The 22,083-nt window shown below is 34.2% G+C and overlaps 1 protein-coding gene across 10 annotated transcripts in view; it reads right to left on the bottom strand.

The window, feature by feature from the left end:
* Window positions 1–2,275: 2,275 nt before the first annotated feature.
* The window catches only part of LOC123540352 (uncharacterized), a 103,039-nt gene continuing 83,231 nt past the window's right edge, over window positions 2,276–22,083 (bottom strand). For 9 of the 10 annotated variants that reach the window (XM_053527242.1, XM_053527241.1, XM_045325308.2 and 6 more), the window contains 21 exons: window positions 21,365–21,466; window positions 20,848–20,897; window positions 20,349–20,517; window positions 19,564–19,838; window positions 19,145–19,287; window positions 17,754–17,910; window positions 16,507–16,611; window positions 15,477–15,644; window positions 14,463–14,616; window positions 13,715–13,899; window positions 13,031–13,159; window positions 12,459–12,620; window positions 11,959–12,101; window positions 11,254–11,461; window positions 10,790–10,900; window positions 10,037–10,147; window positions 9,561–9,716; window positions 8,877–9,031; window positions 6,724–6,934; window positions 6,066–6,119; window positions 2,276–5,221 (listed from right to left, as the gene is read on the bottom strand). In XM_053527242.1, coding sequence (XP_053383217.1) covers window positions 5,106–5,221; window positions 6,066–6,119; window positions 6,724–6,934; window positions 8,877–9,031; window positions 9,561–9,716; window positions 10,037–10,147; window positions 10,790–10,900; window positions 11,254–11,461; window positions 11,959–12,101; window positions 12,459–12,620; window positions 13,031–13,159; window positions 13,715–13,899; window positions 14,463–14,616; window positions 15,477–15,644; window positions 16,507–16,611; window positions 17,754–17,910; window positions 19,145–19,287; window positions 19,564–19,838; window positions 20,349–20,517; window positions 20,848–20,897; window positions 21,365–21,466 — 3,064 coding nt within the window. In that variant the 3' untranslated portion in view covers window positions 2,276–5,105. Of the gene's footprint in view, window positions 5,222–6,065; window positions 6,120–6,723; window positions 6,935–8,876; window positions 9,032–9,560; window positions 9,717–10,036; window positions 10,148–10,789; window positions 10,901–11,253; window positions 11,462–11,958; window positions 12,102–12,458; window positions 12,621–13,030; window positions 13,160–13,714; window positions 13,900–14,462; window positions 14,617–15,476; window positions 15,645–16,506; window positions 16,612–17,753; window positions 17,911–18,215; window positions 18,373–19,144; window positions 19,288–19,563; window positions 19,839–20,348; window positions 20,518–20,847; window positions 20,898–21,364; window positions 21,467–22,083 lie in introns of all 10 variants that reach the window. The other variant, XM_045325306.2, reaches the window with a different exon arrangement.

The following is a 22,083-nucleotide window of genomic DNA, read 5'->3' as shown; positions in this document are numbered from 1 at the left end:
GTTATGAGTTTTTCAATCCATAAACTGCTTAATTCTAGACATCTTAATTGTCTGGACGTGAATCTGAATTTTTCTTTGTAAGAATCTCCCCTTCTTAAATATTTTGTTTGATGATAATAATAGTGTTTTTTTTCTTCGTCATTCTTTTCTCGGTATTGGAGCTATTACGAGAACGCAGCCGTGCCCTCAACTGTGAGCCTTGTGAAGAGTACCTAGCACCTAGAGTCAATTTTACTGATATGCCACAGCAATTGCACATAAGGTTGTTTCGGTTCACCATCTGTATTCATATAATTACTGTGACGGCAACAGGTCACACAGAGATGTGGGCAGAGCTTGCACATATAGCGCCATGTACCTTCTTTAGTATGACTGTATATATTATGTATATTTGTCAATGATCATTGTGAAAAAATTTGTTTAAACTAAATATTTTCTGCGTGTCTAGCAATAGCGTCAATTCTGTAAAATAGAATAACGTTCAAATGACGTCAATACTTACTATAAATTTGCATTAAGATAATGTCATAACTCTTAGATGAGATCGATTTTTTTGGACAGGTTTGATCTTATTATTACTGAATATTAGTATGAGATACTTAAATTCAAAACACTGTACAAGAAAGTTAATCAATATTCCCTCAGTACCAAACTCTAATTACACGGACGAAACCATGCTAAATAGCGGAAGTGTGGCGAAACAACCAGATGTAAAAAACTATAATCGCGAGATCGCGGAGCGAAAAGACGCTAATAAGCGCCACCTTTTCGTCGGGTTTTCTGTTATCATCATATGTTTTTAAAACACTGACTTTAAAGGTCATGAATTCTGTCGTTTGTTTTCTGATGTACATAATGCGCCAGACACTACAAGTCCGAATAATGCAATCAGTACCACTTTTTACGCCCAAAACAAGGTTGTGAGAATGTAAAAAGGCTGAGTTATTTGTTGAAAATCTTGACATTTTAAAAAGTTCTGAAATCGAAATAAAGCTTGACCAAATGGTTGAAAATACAGAGTTGGACTCCGGCAAAATTTGAGACAAGAGAACATAAATGGAAAATGTTTTAATATTATACAAAGTCTTTATAATAATATAAAGTCAAGAGTAATAACCTCTGATGGATGTACTCCTTTTTTTTGATTGCCTTGTCGGTTTGCGTCAAGGGGAAATTGTCAACTTTTTTTATTTGTTTGTGTTGTTAAGAAATTTGATTTTGTCGGCGAGTAACTGTATAGCTTGTGTTAAAGTGTTATACCTTATCCGATACAAAAGTAACAATTCTTATACAAAGGGACGACAAGGATAAAATAAAGAAATATACAGTTATTCTCTTATTAACAGTACCATGATGGAAGATCACGAAAAGCGGCTGGAGGCATATTTACACGGATCTCTATCAAGTATGTTCAGATGACTCTGCTTAAATGCACTTAGGGGAACAATAGAAACTGCTTTCAAATTGATAAGATGCATTACTAACTAGAAGAAATTTTGTCGAGAAAAAAGTTCAAATGGTTCCATATAATCATCAGAACTAAAATAGAAACTCGTTTAAGCGTTTCTGATCATAAAGAGCTTAACGGTTGTTCAATATACTTGGTCAGAAGAAAGTCAAAAGTTGAAGGTAAAACGAGCGCCGCGCAGCCTTAACCTTATATCTTGCTATATGCTACCGTTAGTTTCGATGGCATATTTTGACTAGATATTGTTTTACTCTACATCAAATGACTACCATTTTAAAGCCATCAAGTTTATTTCAGTAAAGATTGCATCTAACCAATGGCTACTTTTATCATATGATTATGGCCACACTCGGAGCGCGATGAGGTGACATGCAATTGGAAACTAGCAAACATTTCAGTAGCGTAGAATATTGTCTGTAGAGTTGTTGCTAATATAGACCTGCGTCGGATGTTATTCAAAACCTTGACCCATATACCAATTTCGATACCTTCTTTCTCCTTACATTGCTGGCTGCATTAAAACCAAACTTTAGATAAGCTGTAATGTACGCACACGCACACTCACACTCACACGCACACACATACACACGGTGCAAGGGTGCGCAAAGGGTGAACAAACTCCAACCTAATCTGGATTAGATTGATTTGCATTTATCTGCGTGGCACAGTATGCTGGTATTTCTATACCTTTGGAAAGCTTGGCTTACACATACTTACCTAGTTATTTAAGTAGGATTGATTTATTTGCCTATTAGAGGTTTCTTTTTCACACGAAGCTTAATACGAAGACACAATTAAAAAAAACGCTTCAAAGTTTCTATTTTATTACATAAGCTACACGTACACGTAAATAGTTAGGAGCAAACTCAATTGAGTGATTCTTAATCTAAACAGTGGGTACATGACAACATAAAACGGTGGTGTAGAAACAAAATATCATTTTCATAAAATATACAGCTTACATAAAACACATTTATAACGTCGTAATTTCAGCTTAACCAATATATCGTGAAAAAATATCATTCAACTTTAACAACTGCATTCATTTTTTATGTAAATAAATTAATTGTTCTGATCATTTTCATCTTAAAAGCATTATTATATACACGCAAAAAATAGTGTCATACTGTCTGCTACTAACTGACCAATGAGAGAAAATTAAATCCGCATTGGTACGTTCAGCTGCAAATGTTAATTTTATTTAAACTAATGAAATACTGCGAATGATATAGTTTTTGTTTGTTTCACATCAATTAGCATAAAAAAGAGAACACACGAGTAAAATATAAAAATTGTCTCAATTCTCGGTTTTCATGTCAAAAACAAACACGTAAGTCAAACTTTTTTTACAAACTGAAGTCAAGATTAATATTTGCTTTAAAGAACTTTGGTGTACTAAGAATGTAATGCATGAAGAAATTGTATTTTCTTGTCCTTTACGCAAATATATTTATTCAGTTATCACTTACTCAAAGACGATGTACATATAAACGGGCTTGCCTCTTGAACAATATTAAACTTCCATTTTTATAAGACAGACAGTAATTAATTTAAGATAAAATGATAAACCAGCACAATTAAAGTGTTTCTGTCCCATATCAAATACACATAGTTTGAATAACGCTTTTGAAAGAGTTCTATACATTTCATTAACATAGAGTGGAGAATTGTCGTTAAAACCCTTTAATATGTCTTTCTACTGCAATTACTAACAAAAGAAACCCCCCCGCCTTCTTATAAATTTCGAAAACAAATGATATAAATCTTGAGGCGTGCAGGTTTTATGCATTGAAATAGAGGCTTGAATGTGCACAAAACACCATTGCACTGCTTCGCGTTCCAGCGGCATTCTCCTTACTTAAAAACAGGTAGACTTTAGATGTTTAGATTTCGACATCCGCCCATAAAAGCAACAACCGGAGAATATAGAGATCGCATACGAAGAATACGTAAACGAACGGACATACGAAGAATACGTAAACGAACGGACATACAAATAATACGTAAACGAACGGACATATGAATTATACGTAAACGAACGGACATACGAAGAATACGTAAATGAACGGACATTGCCGACTGTCATGACGGATCTACTACCTTAATTAAGTTAACATACAGAGCGTACAGAGTATTAACAAAGGCCTCACTGATACTGCCGACCTTGAAGCTTTTTATGTTGTGCGTGAACATTTTACCCTATAACTTAACTTTATTACCCGAAATACATACGTCAGCTACAATAGCAGACATATACTCAAAACATAACAAAAGCTGGTGAATGTGTAAAATAAATATTGAAACTGTCAGTGAAACAAGTAATCTTACAGTAATTCCAGCAACACAATAAACATATTTCATTTATTTTCAAGAGCAATGCTCTTTAAAAATAATATCAATATAAACATTGTCTGAATCAACTTTGATGGAGCAGTTACTGAGAATACATACGGAACATCATTATTTAATTGAAGACCTTTTAAAAATTTGTTTTACTACAACATGTTACATAATCTCACGGAAGAGCTACCACGTTCACTTCAGACTATATATTATGACAAACTAATGTATATAATGTTCAGAACAGATCCAACGGTTATAGAGTTGGACGTCTTTAAATGACCTCGACCTCCGAGCTTAGGGCCTTGTGTGTTGCCAGCAACACATCGCTCCTTTTCGCTCCGGATGTATTTCTAGTGACTCATCAGTTGTGACTGCTATTCTTTCTGTAGTATTTGAAAAGTTATCCATGCTTAGCAAAGTGGTAAGGACAAATGGACAACCGACATGCATAGAGCGAACTCTTATCCAAGAGGTAGGGCATATTTATTTTCTTTTTAGTCACACCAAAAGTCTTTCAATTATCTGGAAGCCAAAATATGTTATTTTAAGAAAAAGTGATTTCTTAGATGCCAAAGCGACTTGAATGACCAATTAATTTAAGATGGCTGGTATAGATTTTCAAATTTCCGTTTATTTACAAAGACTATTTAAATAAAAATACACTTGCTTTGGCAACTACGAAACGAATTTCTAATCATGTTTTGTTTCACGATCAGATAACTTTTGTGTTTGGGCCATAAAAAGTGCATAAAACACTTCTTTTGCTATTAGGACACTAATTTCATATAAGTTAATGCATATCTTATGCATCCCGTCATGTTTATATAACATCCATAATAAATTATTATTAATACAATTCTCGTTTATACAATAAATCTTTGCTACGTCATTTCTAAAGAAAATATGAAAACAATAATGCACCAATTTATAAAAATGTATATGTACAAAGGTTCTCATTACAATATGGCACTAACACCAACAAAAAGGACGAAAAATGCTTAAAAAAGTACTGCAATAATGTAGAAATAACACGTTAAATTAACAACAATATTAACAAAAATTTTATGTCAGATTTCGTGTCACCTTACTTTTCCTTTACGCTGACTATGGCTCGCAACCATCTTATTTATACTTCTACACAATCAGTATTCATCCCACAGCAACTTGTGGTAACTGAACATTATTTATCCCAAAGTGACTCGTTGTTAACTGAACATTGTTTATCTCATAGCCTGTGGCTAACTGAACATTTTCTATCCCACAGCAACCTGTTGCTTCCGGTGACATGCGGCGGCTAACAGTTAAATTCATCACTAGAATCAGGACAGTCCGAATCAGTATCACACCTGTAGGACGCTGGTATACATGTTCCATCATTGCACTCGAATTTTCCAACTCCGCATGCAGAACCTACAGAATTCAGCAAATCGTTTCGGTAATGTAAATAAATTATTTCATTATTTCATTCTACCGCATTTTCACCGTTAGATACATCTTTTGGAAAATCAAATGTGGAATTATGACTGATCAACGGTGCAAAAATAAATTTAGGACTTGAGGGGATATCGGTTTACAGGGAATGTTGTCAGCTGAATGTATGCACAGCGTGGACTTATGTAAATACCTTGAAGGGTGACAAGTTAAATTTAGATATCTCTTCTCATTCGTTTTAGAACGTTGCAATTCCAATTACAGAATGATGATAACATTCAGGTATCGGTTTTTATAGGGCGTAGTCTGCTTTCATATATAGTGGTCCAGTCTGGACCTTTTTTTGGTTACCGTAATACAGGGGTATCGGTTGACAGGAGTGTTAGTGTAATAAAGGAACGAATTCGAGACCGCTTAATTCGTTTAATTAGGAAGGGTATTCTGTTTCAGCTGTTTGAAAATGTTTCACAGTATATCTCTACACTACATGATCAATTTATCGGGGTACATATATTCCATGTTTGGCTCTGATTTCTTGTTCAATGATTTCGGAGATTCTAGTCCTGCTCTTTTTATTCACATTTTTGGAATTGTACCTTTTAATAACAGCCGAAATTATATGCGCAAATCAATATGTCATACACATAATTAATCTGAAGTGTGCGTGTGACAAAAAAAAACACCATCAAAATAAAAAGAAGCAATCGAATAAAATATTTTTCAAATAGAAATATGATACCAATAATTATTAAGGAAAAGATATATTTGCAGGTAACGTTGCCGTTTAAGCTTTCAACTAGAAAAAATATATTGTGTAACATACCTTGTGTTGTCAGTCTTGCTGTGGTGGTTGTGGAAGGTGGTGGAGTGGTTAACTCTGTGAAGTAAGGCACACACATCAATACATTCTAAATACTGAATACTAATAAATAATCTTATTTGTTCTGCTAAAAACTGAAATCTCCAAAGGCTTAATGCAAACAAAAGAAACCTTTTTAAATGTTCTTAACTTCCATTTTATAGAAAAAATCAATGTCAGTAGTTATATTTACATACACATTTTAGTTTAATATCAATTTAATAATATATGAAAATGTCTTTACTTATACTTGTTCTGACTGGATTTCCATGTAAAATCTGAAACTGCCTAGTGAAATGTGACATGTATATTTCAACATTGATCTTATGCATACTGGGCCCTTACGTATTCATTAACGTTTTAAGTCTGAAACTTACACTTAAGAACGTGCAAATATTCAAGCTGCAATAAATTTGTTTATGGTAATTTCAAAGTGATGAACGTTTTCAAAGACTTCTGTAACTGCAAAATATACATTCATACGAAGTTCCATTGCTATCTCAGCTAATTATAAACAGGACATTTCATATTTGACGTAAAACGTTGATGAATACGGACCCTGCAGCGGTATTTATATGTGCACACTGAACATAGGAAGATTTTACTGTCAAGTCCAACATACTTGCACAAGTATCAGAATTGAGTTTAACATCATCAATGGCCATATCCACACCATAGATCGTACTCTCGTTACGTATCACTGTAAACCACAATCTTAGTTTTGCGTAGTTTGGTAAATCAACACATACGTCTCTCCATTCGTCTTTCAGATCGGAAACCCTCGCTTGCCACACTACAGTATTCGTTTGTGTTTGCAGGTTTTCTATTGATAGCTGAAAAAGTCAAAGGCCTATAAAACAGAACAGATCTGAATCTCGCTTAGAAAACGGAACAAGGTCTCGTTCAACTACCGTGATAGTCAATTAGATCTTCTGTATCGACGAAAGAGTTTCACTTAAACATTTGGTAAGATGTGATCAACTGAGGCCTTTTTTGAATAACCCTCAATGAAGAGAGAAAATCGCAATTTTAAAAAGACACATTAGCAAAAATGTTCTTGTCGTAGTAAACAGAAATGTCAATAATCATTCCATTCATCAGTTACAGTATAGAATAACAGGTATTCTACTAAATTTAGCTAATTATCAAAACAATAGAAAGTACGTTCAATCAGAAAAAAACAACATATCAATCACACGCACGTACGCATGCATGCACGCCTAATCCTTATCAATCATTCAATGTTAACCATATACTGTTAGGTTCATCGTAGGCAAACACGCACCAAAACACCATTTTTGGAGTTATGGGCAATTTCAGTTAAAATTTTATTCAAAAGTCTTCCGTCCGTCCCGAAATCTGTATCCGAGAAACCCCTCCTACAGTTGCCAATGGACTGGCCAAAACTTTCTGAAATGTTATCACTATAGCGAACATTCGCATATTTTCAGGACATGAACGTATCATGCTCACTCAGGTTAGGAGGTATGACCTTTTGAAACTTGACAGGAGCTCGAATTATCTGATGGTGGGCAATGCGACGAAAGGTACTAACGTCTAGAAACATAACTCGTTCTGAGAAAGTTATTATTAATTATTCGCCCTTTTTGTGCTTTAATTTATATTTTTGTAACTTAGTAACTGCTGAAACTAAATATATAGATGGTACTAAAAGAAAATGCAGCGTGAAAGAAACCCAACTCTGCCTTGAATCTTTATCAGTTTATTTCTAACTTTTGCACGTTTTTATAATACATATAGATGAATGGAACTGGATAAACTGATATATATTTAAAATATTAATTGTATCCTTCTTTACTAATTACATCCTTGCCGTCATTTTTCTCAGTAATTTATCAAATTCTATAAACCAATTCTGAAACAAATTATGTGTCCTGGATTTATTCGGGAACCGTTCATCAGAGCTTGAATTCATAAACGTTTTAAGTCTGAAATTAAGACTAACACTTGAAGACTCTAAAAATTCAAATCACCGTAACTTCCTTTGTAATTATATCATACTGCTGAAACTTTACACAGATTTTTGTTGCCGCAGATACCATATTCATGCCAATTTTCAAGATTTACGTACGTAAGGCAAAAAACAAATTTAGCATTTTAACCCTTATCGTGTTGGACACGATTGATTCTGACTTTGTGAGCAGTGCAGATCATGATCAACCTGCACTATTCGCCATTCAGTCAGTATCTTTTTGGTATACACCCCTTTTAACAGTTAATGGTACTGTCCAAATTGAAAGATGGACAAGTTCATTATAGAAATGTAGCAGGGTGAGGGTTAAAGTCTAAGTCCAAGTTTCAGACTTCAAACATTTGATGATTACCGACAGCTTCTATTTCATCAGGCAGAAAATATTGAAGACTTACCTGTTATATACCAGGGAATGCGTGCTTTAAGTCTAGGGAATACATATGGTAGAAGAATAGCACATTGACCTAAACTGGTGATATGATGGCAATATTGAAGGTTTACCTGTAATATACCAGGGTGTGCGTGCTTTAAGTCCAGGGAATACATGTGGTAGAAAAATAGCACATTGACCTAAACTGGTGATGACAATACCTGGAAGTGCGTGCTTTAAGTCTAGGGTATACATAGGGTAGTAGAATAGTACATTGACCTAAACTGGTGATGACAATATTGAATACTTACCTGTAATATACCAGGGTGTGCGTTCTTGAAGTCCAGGGAGTACATATGGTAGAAGAATAGCACAGTGACCTAAACTGATGATGGCAATATTGAAGACTTACCTGTAATATACCAGGGAGTGCGTGCTTTAAGTCCAGGGAATACATATGGTAGTAGAAAAGCACACTTTGGCCTAAACTGGTGGAGAAAACTGGTGAAATAAACGTGGCGTTGTCCCCAGTGTTTCCATTATTTGCTTCCGTATACATATAATGCCCTACAAATATATAGTAAATGAATGACTTTTAGTGTGAAAGAAAATGTGCTAGAAAAAACTGTTATGAAGACATTTATCTCGTTCCATTTTTCAAGGCAGAAGAGTTGCCGAATGAAATAGTTGCGGACGATAAATCTGGACCATTTCGTCCTAAAACAAAAACCTAGAAGTAAACCATCAGATGTTTTGTCGCAGAACAGAGCCTTTCATCTATTTCTTAAACATGGTATACAGTGAATGTATTCCAACTGTTCTATCCACCTATATAAAAAGGATTTCCCTCTATTTCTCTTAAAGTATATGACAATAACACAGATTTATGACACAATAGGTGGAAATAGGAAGCAAGTCAATGAGCTTTTGATTTCTTCGTCAAAATAAATTTTGATTGTGTATTTGGAAATTCCTAGTTATAAAACTCTTTCAGTTGTACTACTCGTGTGATACAGGGCTGACGAATCCCCTCGCTTTAAATACAATATCTAATATCAATCTACAATTCTACAATAACATATATAACAAAATTTACCTGTTTGATTATGGTAAGTGTGATCTACCTCGGGACCCGTGAAATGGGTTTTAGTACCGCCCTGATTTCGCTCCCAACGAAATCTGGTATAGTGGAGGAAGTCATATCCACACATGTATGGATGCTCGAACGTACAACTTACAGACATAAGCGACTCTGTCAAAAGAAAGATCAGTCTCTGAGAATTGTATCTAAAACTTCTGTTTCGTAAACTAAGTCAAATCAAGTAATTTTTGTTCCCATGTCGGATATACACTCAAGTCAGCACAGACCTTAGTTTAATTGCTAGTCGAGTTCTTCACGAATTCAATATATGACGAGAGATACACGTTTTTGTCCCTGCAGGCTTTAACATATATTTCTTATTTCATACATTTGTTATAATCGAACTGTCAGCTCTGTTTCGGTTCCTGGTTCAGTCTAAGTTGATTTCAAGTAGCAATTGTTTGTACTGAAATGCCCGACAATATACTTACGACACACATCGCCCTCATCACTGGAGTCTAGACATTGTGCTTCCCGGTCACACTTGTAAATTTCCGGTATACAACGCCCACTTGTACAACGGTACTCGTCTGATCTGCACACTGGAACAAACACGTCAAATTGTTGAAGCTCATAGTTCAAGTTTAAAACATCTGTATAAGATATCATGATTTTGATATCATGCTGGTTTAAGCAAAGGCTCTAAATTGACCGCAGTCAAAACTAGTGTCCAACTGAACATCATTATGCATTTTATATTTAAAAAATTCTTACTGACTAAACTTCGCAATATCATGAACGAATACACATGAAAAAAGATGTCCAAATTAGAGGATAAAACTTTACTACATACATGTCTTATCTACATTGTGTTACATGTGAGTGTTCATGCTCTATAAACAGTACAAAGGGGTCTATGATCAGTTAAAATTCCGTGTAGTTTAATTGCACATTGCATTTAAAAAGAAGACCTAAGTCCCCCTGTCATTGTGATTCATTGACCACATGTGTACATGTAGCGCAGTTGTTCTATTTTCGGACGGTATACATATCCTAAATATGTTTTAGGTTTTAAAAAACGTTATACTGAATACCTATAAATATATCATGCAAATGCTCTAAAGTACTGAAAATGATGACTGGAAATTTAATTGTTCATATTAAATACGGCAGGAAATCTATTAGTAGACACAACTAGGACGCATTGAAAATAGCCACTTCTTGTATCAAATGAGTCAAGTTACCACATTGTTCCTCGTCCGATTCATCTAAACAATCAACTTTTCTATCACATAAGGCGGAATCTGGTATGCATCTGTCAGATGATTTACACTTGGTGTAGTTGTCTGGACACACTGAAATCAAAAGAATTACTAATTAATTGTATGAATATAATTATTCGAAAACAGTAGTGTCCGAAAACAGTAGTTGAAATTCATCTTACTGTAAAAGCTAAATTATAGGAATTTTTATTACGTAAGTGTTTAAAAATGCGTTGTCTTCCTATAGGAATAACAGATCAAAATATTGGACCAGCGTTCGCCAAATTTGGCTTTAGACGCCATTTTCTTCTGCCTTAAGTATAACTAAAGTTCGCATAGGGAAAAAATCAACAGAAAACTGAAAACAATATGGCGAGACATAGATAAAACAACTATTTTAAAATTCGTCCATATTAAATGAATGTTTAAACAGATAACAATTATACCGTATTCTGGGCAGACCCCTGGTTTCACGACTATATCATCCAGTGCAATGTAGGAGCGAACAAAACCAGCGGATTTCTGAGTTCCCTCTACATCATACGTGATATTAACAATGTTAGCGGTAGGCAGATCTATTTGAAACAGTGTCCACTTATCTTCAAACGTTGATTGTGCCATATACGTTTTCAATGTACAGCCCTGACACGTAACCTATTGTAAAATTTGCGAAATGTAATTAGGCAATGTAATGTACACAGTAACACAAACGAACGCATTAATAACAAAGAAGTATACATGAAGAAGGAACACAGTAGGGCACCGCCTTGGAACGGTCTGTGGCAAAAACACCACCAACCTTCGTAAACCATTTCTGATGAATAACCTTTTCCTTATAGGTGTTTCTTCAAACCCTGCATGGTGTATAAAATTCTTTATGTAAAGAAACCATTCAACTCTCTACTTTTACCAATTTGAAAGTGTACACCCATGCCTGAAATGTCATGCCCGGAACAACATTTGTGGTCTTCCTGAACAATTTTACTACGAAATGTGTTGGCGTGACTAAACAGAGTAAAACATGCAAACATATTTGGTAATGATTAGGATTTTTATGTTTCAATAATTCATTGAAAACTATGTAATAAATTCATAAAATATCGAGGTGGATATCACAAACAACAGATGAAGACACCATTCTGTATACTCACATGAATATTGAAATTAACGTTCGACTTCATTTGGTAATAGAAGGAGAAACAATAAGTTTTTGACCGTAGATAAAACAACTGCCACATGTATATATGGTTGGAACTGGTCTGTAAATTGTTTGCATTGATGTAAAACAAGAATCCTGAAAGAAGTAAATTATTAAAATGAAAATTTAAATTTAATATTTAATACCATCTACACGAACAATTAGTTTAAACTATAGTGACAAATAAACTACAAATAAACTACATTTAACTTCTTAATGAAACATAAACAATGAGTGTAAGTGACATAACAATATATTAATTTACCGGGTATATCAAAAACGTTAATGTTATATAACGAATGAAATAAACTTCACAATCACTTAGTCAAAACTGGTTATGTAAGTTTAGTGGCATATTTCCAAATGTATGTAACACAAATATCAATATGTATAAAACAACGATTTTTAAAATTTTGTTGAAAAAAAAATCAACTGAGAAATTGTATTTTATACCATCTACAGTCATTGAAGAGTGGTCAACGAATGCCCTGTTGCCCAGTTCATCTCTTACAAAAGAAGCGTTGACCAGCCACCAATCGGAAGCGTCACCCACCTCCTGATACAGCGCACACAAGTTACCATTCTCAAACGTGCACGTGTAGGAGTGTGTTTCCTCTGTAAAGTTTGACAAAACATTCAACACTGCAATATCGTCATTTTAAGAGGTTCCCTAATTTCTCCAAAATAAAACAAAAGTCAGAAACGAGAGAAACACTTCGCACATTTACATGTACTTAGACAATTATTTATCATGACGTACCGATTGGGTTATAAGTCTGATATCCCTCCAACAGTACCCTAAAACAAGCTGACGTAATTGCTGACTAACTTTATCAGAACAAATGTTGTCAACTTTTTTTAAAGACCACCCTTTAAATAGACAAGATAAGTGATCTCCATCCAAAGATTAATATTCACTGCAAATGTTTCAATATGAAAAGTAATTTTGAGTTTTTTTAGTGCCACTTAATTGTTCTCTGTTCACAGGTGGCCAATAGCACAAGTTTGACTGTAATTAAACTCACGTGTGCTGCAAGTGTTTTCATCAACTTCACCATCACAGTCTATGGCAAGGTTACAATGCTGTTGCTTAGCAATACATTTGTGATTATATTCTCTGCGACCTTTACATCTGTACTCGTCATCATTGCACACTGAAATTTTAATATTTTATTTTCATCAGACAAGGTACACGTATTATGATTGGATATACTTGTAAAGATGTATGCTTTTTATCGAGATAAAGCCTCAGACTGCCTACAGCGATTCCTCCCCCAGCGCTACATTATTCGCTGCGAAGTCGCAAATACCGCGTGACCATGAGAATCAAATGGCAGCTGTATTTTCATTTTTGATTTTACCATCCAGTTAAGCCTTAAGACTAGAAAAATACTCAGAACAATTCAATAGCTAAAATCTAATATAAAATAATGAATAGAAATTTGAACATGTAACACCATTAAAATATCTTTGTTCACCACCGTTAGTATAGCAATAGCGTTAGTTTACACTTATTTCTTTTTGAAGTTTATTCGAATCACTGTCGAATCCACTTCCTCGAAAAACGAGTACTTGTGTTATATCTAGTAGGGCTCGATAATATGGCCTTCAGGTTGAGCTGCTGAAATCTTAGCCACTAAACTACCATTTACTCTTTGAAAAGTCTTCAGTCGATTTTGCTTCGAAATATGAACATATTACACACTTACGAACTTCACTGCACATGCCCGGTATCATAACAATGTCATCGATTGCTGCCGAAAGGAGATCCGCTGTCCGGAACATTAGTTTGAAATCTCCCAAAGTCACATCAAAGTATCCGGTTTTCCATTCATCCAGACTGTTTGATCTTATGCCATACGTCCGTGGTATTTTTACAGAGTAATTACCACTTCTATTCATTAAAGTACAAAGTTTAGATCAAATTGCATATCGGCATTTTATTTGCAATACATACAAGACATAATTTGAGACATGGAATACATACTTGTAAATTGTATGCACAATGCAAAACAATAGTACCAATTATACAAGAACTAATTGTCCCACAATGTTTCTGTAACGCAAAAGCGTATAGTGAATGCCCATTTTAAAAATACATATTTTGACTGTTGACCTTTTAGAACTATACTGGGCAAATACATTTTTTCAATAAAGATTTTCTTACCACTAAGTATTAAGGACAACATAATAAGCAGTGATATCGTGATTCAACATTTTTGTTGAAGACAAGATAAAATTCTAAACCATATCCCAACATAAAACTTATAGTTTTCTAACATGATTTTAATACTTTACACACTTTAAGAAAGAATTGTCATCAATAACATATTTAAAATTCAGTATAATCGAACAATGTTATCATAAATATATTCAATGAAGCTCTTTTATCTCTTTTATCATGTCCTGGATGTAAAACGTATGAGGTAAGAAAAAGATAACGAATAGATTTTATACCTGTGATATTCGTGCAAATAAACAAAAAGCCCCAATTTGATCGAACCTCTCTGGTAGTATGAGAATCTTATACATGTCTGTCCCGTAGTGTTAAATCTTGGTGACCATAGCTCCGCCTCACGAACATTTTTCTGTTTTCCATAGAAGAAATTCCCTAAAAGAAATAAAATCCTGTAAGTTTTCGCGAGGCCTGCGCATGCGCATAATAATGGGCAACTACTGCATTTATAGGCTGATAACTACTAAATCAAATGCAGACTAATGATGTCACATGTCGTTTAAATATAAACATTTATAATATTTCTCCCCTTCCTTGTACCTTTTCTCAATAGCATCGTGTTTTCTTTAACTCTAATACGTCAAATGCATTTTATATCTCTAAAAATGAAAATGAGCACAATAAGAGATTTGTAAAAGTTAAAAATAAAACCCTTCTTCATTTTTTCTATAGTTGCGATAAAGTTCTTATATAAGATTATGAGTCTCTGAAAATCCTGATTCTCTAGAAAATGTCGAAATATTGTTATTAGGTAATTGAATTTTATACAAAATAAAGAAAAAAGCTGATTTTAGTGATGTTCAACCTTTGAGACATTGTATATTGCAAATATGTTCAAAATATCAACAATGGACCTGGAGGATGTCAAATGTATCAATACCCAATGTCTTTGCAGAGCAATAAGAGAAACACCATTTAGGACCAGATTAAACCGGCTATAAGACAGGTAAGTAGCTAGACAGTTCATTCACAGTGAGATTCATGTAGACTTCTGACTGTTCTGTCAAACACAATTGGGAAGCACAGACATTATCCATAAATACATGCACTTTTCAAAACAACGATCCTAAATATTCTGACCCCCGTCTCCAAAATATTTGGATATAACCTTTTGTTTTTGAATTGTGTACATGTTTGGCAGTCTATCACAATACAGCATATTGGCTGAGCGTTTGATTGTGTATATGTGTGGCCATCTATCTTCATGTAAAACAGCATGCTAAAGCAACTTGTACCTGGAAATCTGCCAATTGTATGGTCGTATTGAGGAGCGTTTGATTGTGTATACGTTTGACCATCAATCTCAATGCTAGCGGCAAATTTGTTGTCATATCCTAACTTCCATCCAGTGAATTCATATCCACAGAGAAACTTATCTTCGAAGTCACATGTCACCGTCCTATCTGCAACGCGTATGAAGAAAGAGACGTAATGTAGGAAACTATGGCAGTTGTAATATACATTCACTATGTAATACTTTCATCTAAAACGACATTTACGAACTCCATTCCCTACCACTTAAATATTAGAATATATAGGGGGTGTTTGTTTATTTTGAATGAATATGGAATATATCTCACTGAGAAGTGAGAACATTTCAAATATTTTCAAAATGTGAAAATTTTCTTAAGATATATTCCATATTCACGAAAAACAAACAAATTTTCTTTTATTTTATGCTTAATTACGTTGAGATGTGCATTTTTCAAGAAATTTTAATCTCAGCGCTGGAAACAGTCGCGCGTAAACATGCATGACGTCAGATGTTTTGCAACGTTAGAAAGACGCACACAACATAAAGTTCCATTTTATTTTATTTTTTTTTTTGTTGCATAACGTTAGGAAATTCTCATCAAGTAAAATAATTTGAATCGAGAAATATACTATAAAGAACAAAGTACGACTACAATTTTCATCCTGTTTTAAGCAAATAATTTAAAATTTATACACAATGTACAAGTAGATCGGCATTTACAGTGAATGATACAGTGAGGGGGCGGAGCTATATCTCTCACAGTGTGAAAATATAGATTTCATATTTTCACAGTGTGAGTGATGAGATATAAAAATATTTAACTGATAGAATACAGTATTTCATTAGTAATTACTTTAATTGAAGAGATGAAACTTTTTTCTGTTTTTACGACTTTCCAATTATTCATCTTAGATATACAGTGTCGTCTTCTTACAACATACATTGTTAGAAGAAATCAACTCTTAAACCCATATATAACAGTCAATAACAGCCAATGTATTAATACTTACTGCACGGTCTGACTTCGTCCGAGTTGTCTCCACAGTGGTCATGCCTGTCACACAACTGGTCCGTGTAATACAGACATTTCCCATTATCACAACGAAATTTGCACTCTATATGAAAAATGACACGATGTTTTCATGTTACTTAAAATGTTTATTTTCTTTATCAAATAAATCTGTCCTTGTAAACGGGATATGAGGTAAAGATAGTAAATATCACAAAGTTTAATATCAAGAATATTTAATTTTTTGTAAAATTTAATATGGAAAAGAAATAGCCTAATGCCTGATGCTCCAACAAGATGGATACTAAAACAAAATACGAAATGGTTCAGAAGCGAATACATGTTGAAAAATTAAATGTTATCATAATTCTCGACCCAAATTTCATGTTTTTAGATTATCTGTGATTTCGTTTATGAATGTTTCACAAGCTTGATATTCTGAAAAGCAAATCTGAGCTTAGCAACAAGTATCACTTAAGAAGCATTGTGTCCCGACAACAAAATACATCTGATTTCTGTATCAGCCAGCACTTAAGCAAAGCAAATCCATGCAGCGGGTATGTTTATGGATACTATCTTCTGATTCAAATGATGCAACAAGGTACTGATACTTCTATTGCAATTAGCATGTTACCTTTTAAGTTTACAGAAGTTAGGCAATCTCCCATAATGAAAAAGAAACTGAGAATCAGATAACTTGTTAAATTTCTCTCTTCTCGAAAGAGGATAGTCGTGAAAATATCTTCTAAATGAAATATCAGGAAAGCTTATCATGTCTCCCTCTTCCAGATGCCGAAGTATAATGAAACACATGACTGTCTGACTATCCCTAATTCATTTTAACTTTCTCTTTCAACGACGTTGATTGGCATTGCGAAACATTGGATCATTTTTATACTTTAAACGTAAATCAACTTGAAAATAAAAACCCTTTTCGGTCTTAGTTTTTACATACAATGTAGATATGAACGGAGTTTCCGCCCGATATGATTTGCTCGGGATGCTTTTACTTCTGGATAAAAAAGGGTCAAACAAAATTATTGCTCGATTACCATACACATGCCTCTTAACTATATAGTTCAATTTGTTTCATCAACCAATATTAGTCAACGCGTAACAAAAGTAAACTATAAAAATAGCAAATGTGACATGCAATACCAAAATTAAAATCACATGCACTCTTCCCAGTTAAAATGACTTCTGTATCTAAATATTCGTTGGTTGTTAGAATTTAAATCTTAAACATACCAGTTTTCTCATGTATCCATGGCAATAAATGTGTTACATTTGTGTAAATATTAGGCCTTTCTGTCATATTGCAGAAATTTGCTACATAACTGGACACTCCAAATATCCTCCATGTGTTTTGCTGGTCCAAACAAAGTAATGGCCCACCACTATCACCCTATAAAATTGCGGAATTATAATTCAAAACTATAGAAACATAGGTATAAAAACAATCATGCAGTATGGGTTTTTTTGTCATTGGTGTATGTTTAATTTTGTGTTAATAAACCACCGACCATCTATGCTCCGCCCTACAATACAAACACCAACATCACATCCATCACATCCGTGCCATCATGCAATCTACCTCATGCATGGTCTGATAATGTTTTCTAATAGAACAGAAAATAGCATCTACTGTTCACAAAATCTACAACGCATCATGCATCTCATACATGTGCACGCAACAACAACCCAGTGTACCTATTTTATCGTTGAGCCAACCTCTGAACATAGAGATATTGGTGAAAACATTGGGTCTTTCCGTCATGTTACAATAGTTTCCAACGTAACTGTTGATTCCACGTAGCTTCCAGGTTTTGTCTTTATCAAGACATAATAAAGGTCCGCCACTGTCTTTCTACAAAACCATGATTATTCATGAACCATCATTACTTATAAATAGATAATTCATTGTTTTTTTACCAGGCGATGATATGAATTGATATACTATTGTACATAACTTCTTTACAGCTCACAAGCTGAAAATGAAGCCTCAAAGAACCAGCAAAATGTAAGAACCCATCTGAATCAAATAATTATTCAATGCATCACTGTTGTCTAATAAATGTTTGTTTTGGAAAATGAGACAGAGTTACGGTTCTTCCCCTTAAATGCACTCTGTCCGCGCATGCATCCACCACAGACATTGTGGTCAGAACCACGGTCTTGCTATCAAATATCTTTTATCACTTTAAAACGAAACTGAGCATAGGTGGAGATCATAGACCATCTTCTGGTACAATTTCATACCGTATGAAAATGCACTTTTACCATCGATCCTCCTCATATTACAAATTAGGAAACAGTGCAATTGTCACTTGGAACGCTTCTTGATCTATATCACGCATGCCACGGGTACCAAAAAGAGTACATTAAGAGTTTCGTTCGTTGTAAACAGTAGTAGAATAGTAATTATCCGCTTCAATCGAATCCCAGGACAGGTGTCATTGAATGGAAAGGTTAACATCGATAACTTTACTCGCCACTTATGCTCAGATCGATTTAAAATTCTAAAACATTTTGGAGGAGAAGTAGGGAAGGGCCTGTCTAAAGTATATACATTTACTCTTATCCGTATTGTATCTAAGCTGTTAACTGGTCTTCTTGTAACACATAATAAATATACTAACTTTGCAGATGGACCGCACACCAGAGTAGTATCCAGCACAAAGAAATGTATCATAGACTTCTCCATTCCATGCTATAGAACTGTTGCATTTCTTCGTGTCCCAAAGTGTCATCTTCAGCTTCTGCAACACTTCCGCGTAATCACCTGATCAATAAACACTTGGATAAAAGGTCTAGATAATATAGCTGGAAAGACACGTATGAAGACTGTTCAGTTTACCTTTAAATTAAAATTTGTATTTTGCGCCTCGATCATTTAGTTTTAACGAAACAAAATAAAACCATAACAATGAAATACGGGACTCTTTAGTGTCGTCAAAACAAGTTATTTTAGTTTTTTATCTCTTGCTGGACGTGTTTTTTAATCTGTTTTTTTTCGTGAAAAATCTTAAGTTGCAGACACAGTGACATACGTTCTTACCGTCCCATTTAGTCTTGCCCCAACCCACTGTGAAACATGTTGAAAAGAGTGGCAAAGGATCGTCAGGCTCAGGGAGGCAAATCGGCTGAATATAGTTTGTGAATGTCACAGGTCCCTCCAACTGAAGTAAAGCGATGTCATTCTTTTTAAAATACACATGTTCCGAGTGCGACTCAATGGCTTCTACTTTGATGACATGCTGTGTTGTTTCGCTTGCGGCCCTGTTGGTTGCCCCCAGCTTTACAGTCATAAGGCTGAAATCTCGATTGAATTTTCTGAAATAATCAAAGACAATGTTATCAAAATATCTGTAGCTGTGCAGATAATTCAAAAGCAGGGTGAGTGGTTGTTTTGCCACTGACCGTTTCCAGGCAGAACCATGTGTGTGTGTCTTTGTATTCCTGAAATTCTATTATGGCATTCATTTGTGTTTATATGTTTATGCAAACATGTGCTCAGTCAGTGTATATATTTACACGTATGCTCATCTGGATTGTCACTGCATTCCTTGAATGTTTTTCCCTATTGGGCTTCAGTCCGTGTTAATTTCGTCGTTGTTTTTGCGACTTTGTACAGTCATTATGCAATTTGTGGAGAATATGCAGCGACCGTTTCACGTTTGGTCATGTAATGGCCTACGGTTTTAAAAACGTGCAATCAAGACGGTCTGAAATCTGAGACATCAGAATACCGCTTCTAAAACCTGCCGGGTCAGCTGTAGCCTAGGACTAGTTTTACAACATTGTCGCGGATTCAAAACAATAAGTTATATGTTCGTTACTTACTCAACACAGTGAGCTGCTGTTAGAACAAAGGTGTCACTGATAAGAGTTCCACCACAGAAATATTGCCCTCCAAAGTACAGTGCCACATGCCAAGGCCACTCTCCTGGGTCCGCATCCTCTCCTCCAACAACCGTAGGCGTCATAGATTCTACTTTTCTCTTACCACAGCCTTCAATAAGAGAACACTCTTAATAACATTTATAAACTACTTTAGCACCTAAAATAAAAATCCTGATGCGTTTGTAGCAAAAGTGTTGCAACGTATAATGTAGAACAGTTAAATTCAGTATTTTAACCAGAATGTCTAGGCTATAACAAGCTCAATTGTCTTCAGATATCATATTCAAACGAGTAATTTGGCTTTTTTGTGCATGATTGTTCCAATGCAGAAATATTATTATCGTATTTTATTTATTTTTCAAAACAGAACATCTGCTCGATCAATACTCTATCATATCGGTCTAAAAATATATATTAACATAAAACTAAAGAATCATACCTCTCGGTTGACAATTTATTCTCACGGCTTTGCTTCCTGGGCAATCGTACCTTCAGTAAAACATTTAAAACAAAAAATAAAACACAGTCGTCTTTGTAAAACACTTGACGAACTAAGTTCTTATGTAAGATTTAAAGAAACGAAAGATATCTACGGACTTAATGTATCGGCAATCATTGTTAAGAAAAGAGCTTTAAGGAAATGCGAATTTCATTGAAATTTTATAAGTTAAAATCTTCCAAAGGTTGTATCGTTTTTGTTATGGTTTTCATCTTATTTAATATGCTTACAGTTGGCCAATGCCTTTCCTAAAACCTATTGTTTTATATACTCAATTAATATAATAAAGAGATACAGACCTCTAAATATTTAAATGTTATACGTCGTCTTTAAATCATATAATAATGATGCATTGTGATCACTTTTATATGATTTATACTTATAAACTTGTATTAAAATATCTAATATTGAAACAAAAAAAAAAATAAAATGGAAATACAACAATCTGTTTTCATACGTTATATCCCAAGGCCCTAATACAGACGGCAATTTTCCCATTCCAGAAATGTTTGCAAATGCATGTAAATTGTAGGTAATATCAGTCTTGTTGATATATGGTCTGAAATAAAAAAATGTTTTATAAGTTAATACTTGTGTATTTTGTAAGACTTTCTTCAACCTTTAACAACATCTATAATAAGATCCCTTGGAAGCATAGAATGCAACCAAGCAAAATAATAGCAGACTCGGTTTGACTGAGTCTGTCCATGAGAAGGAACGAAAAGAACAACACCCTCACGCCCCTAACACTAGCTTAAGTGGAATTATAAATACTGAATAACGATAAGTTTTATCCAGAGATAGTTAAACATCTGCAACTAGAAAAAGACCCAACATCTTTAAAAACAGAAAGTACACTTGACAGAAAAAAGTGAATGAAGTATTGCCATGCAATACAAAGTCCCCTACTGGAAGGCACCTAATTTTCTCTACTGCAGTATAACATCATGAACTGATATCTGTCAATGATGTATAAACAATATTGTACTATTATATACAATATGTTATAACAACACACCTGGATTAAAATGTGCATATATAAAAACCAACAGTTGTTTTCATATTGAAATGTTTTTGCCGATTATAAAAAAGTTATCATATAAGTTATTTATAGTACCAACAAAGGGAAATTAATCTTAAAAAAAAAAATCTATATAATATAAGTCCACAAGAAAC

The sequence above is a fragment of the Mercenaria mercenaria genome, chromosome 16, assembly GCF_021730395.1.
Source record: "Mercenaria mercenaria strain notata chromosome 16, MADL_Memer_1, whole genome shotgun sequence".
Classification (NCBI taxonomy): Eukaryota; Metazoa; Mollusca; class Bivalvia; order Venerida; family Veneridae; genus Mercenaria; species Mercenaria mercenaria.
The sequence above is the reverse complement of the archived record's forward strand: the minus strand, read 5'-3'. Positions and strand labels throughout refer to the sequence as shown.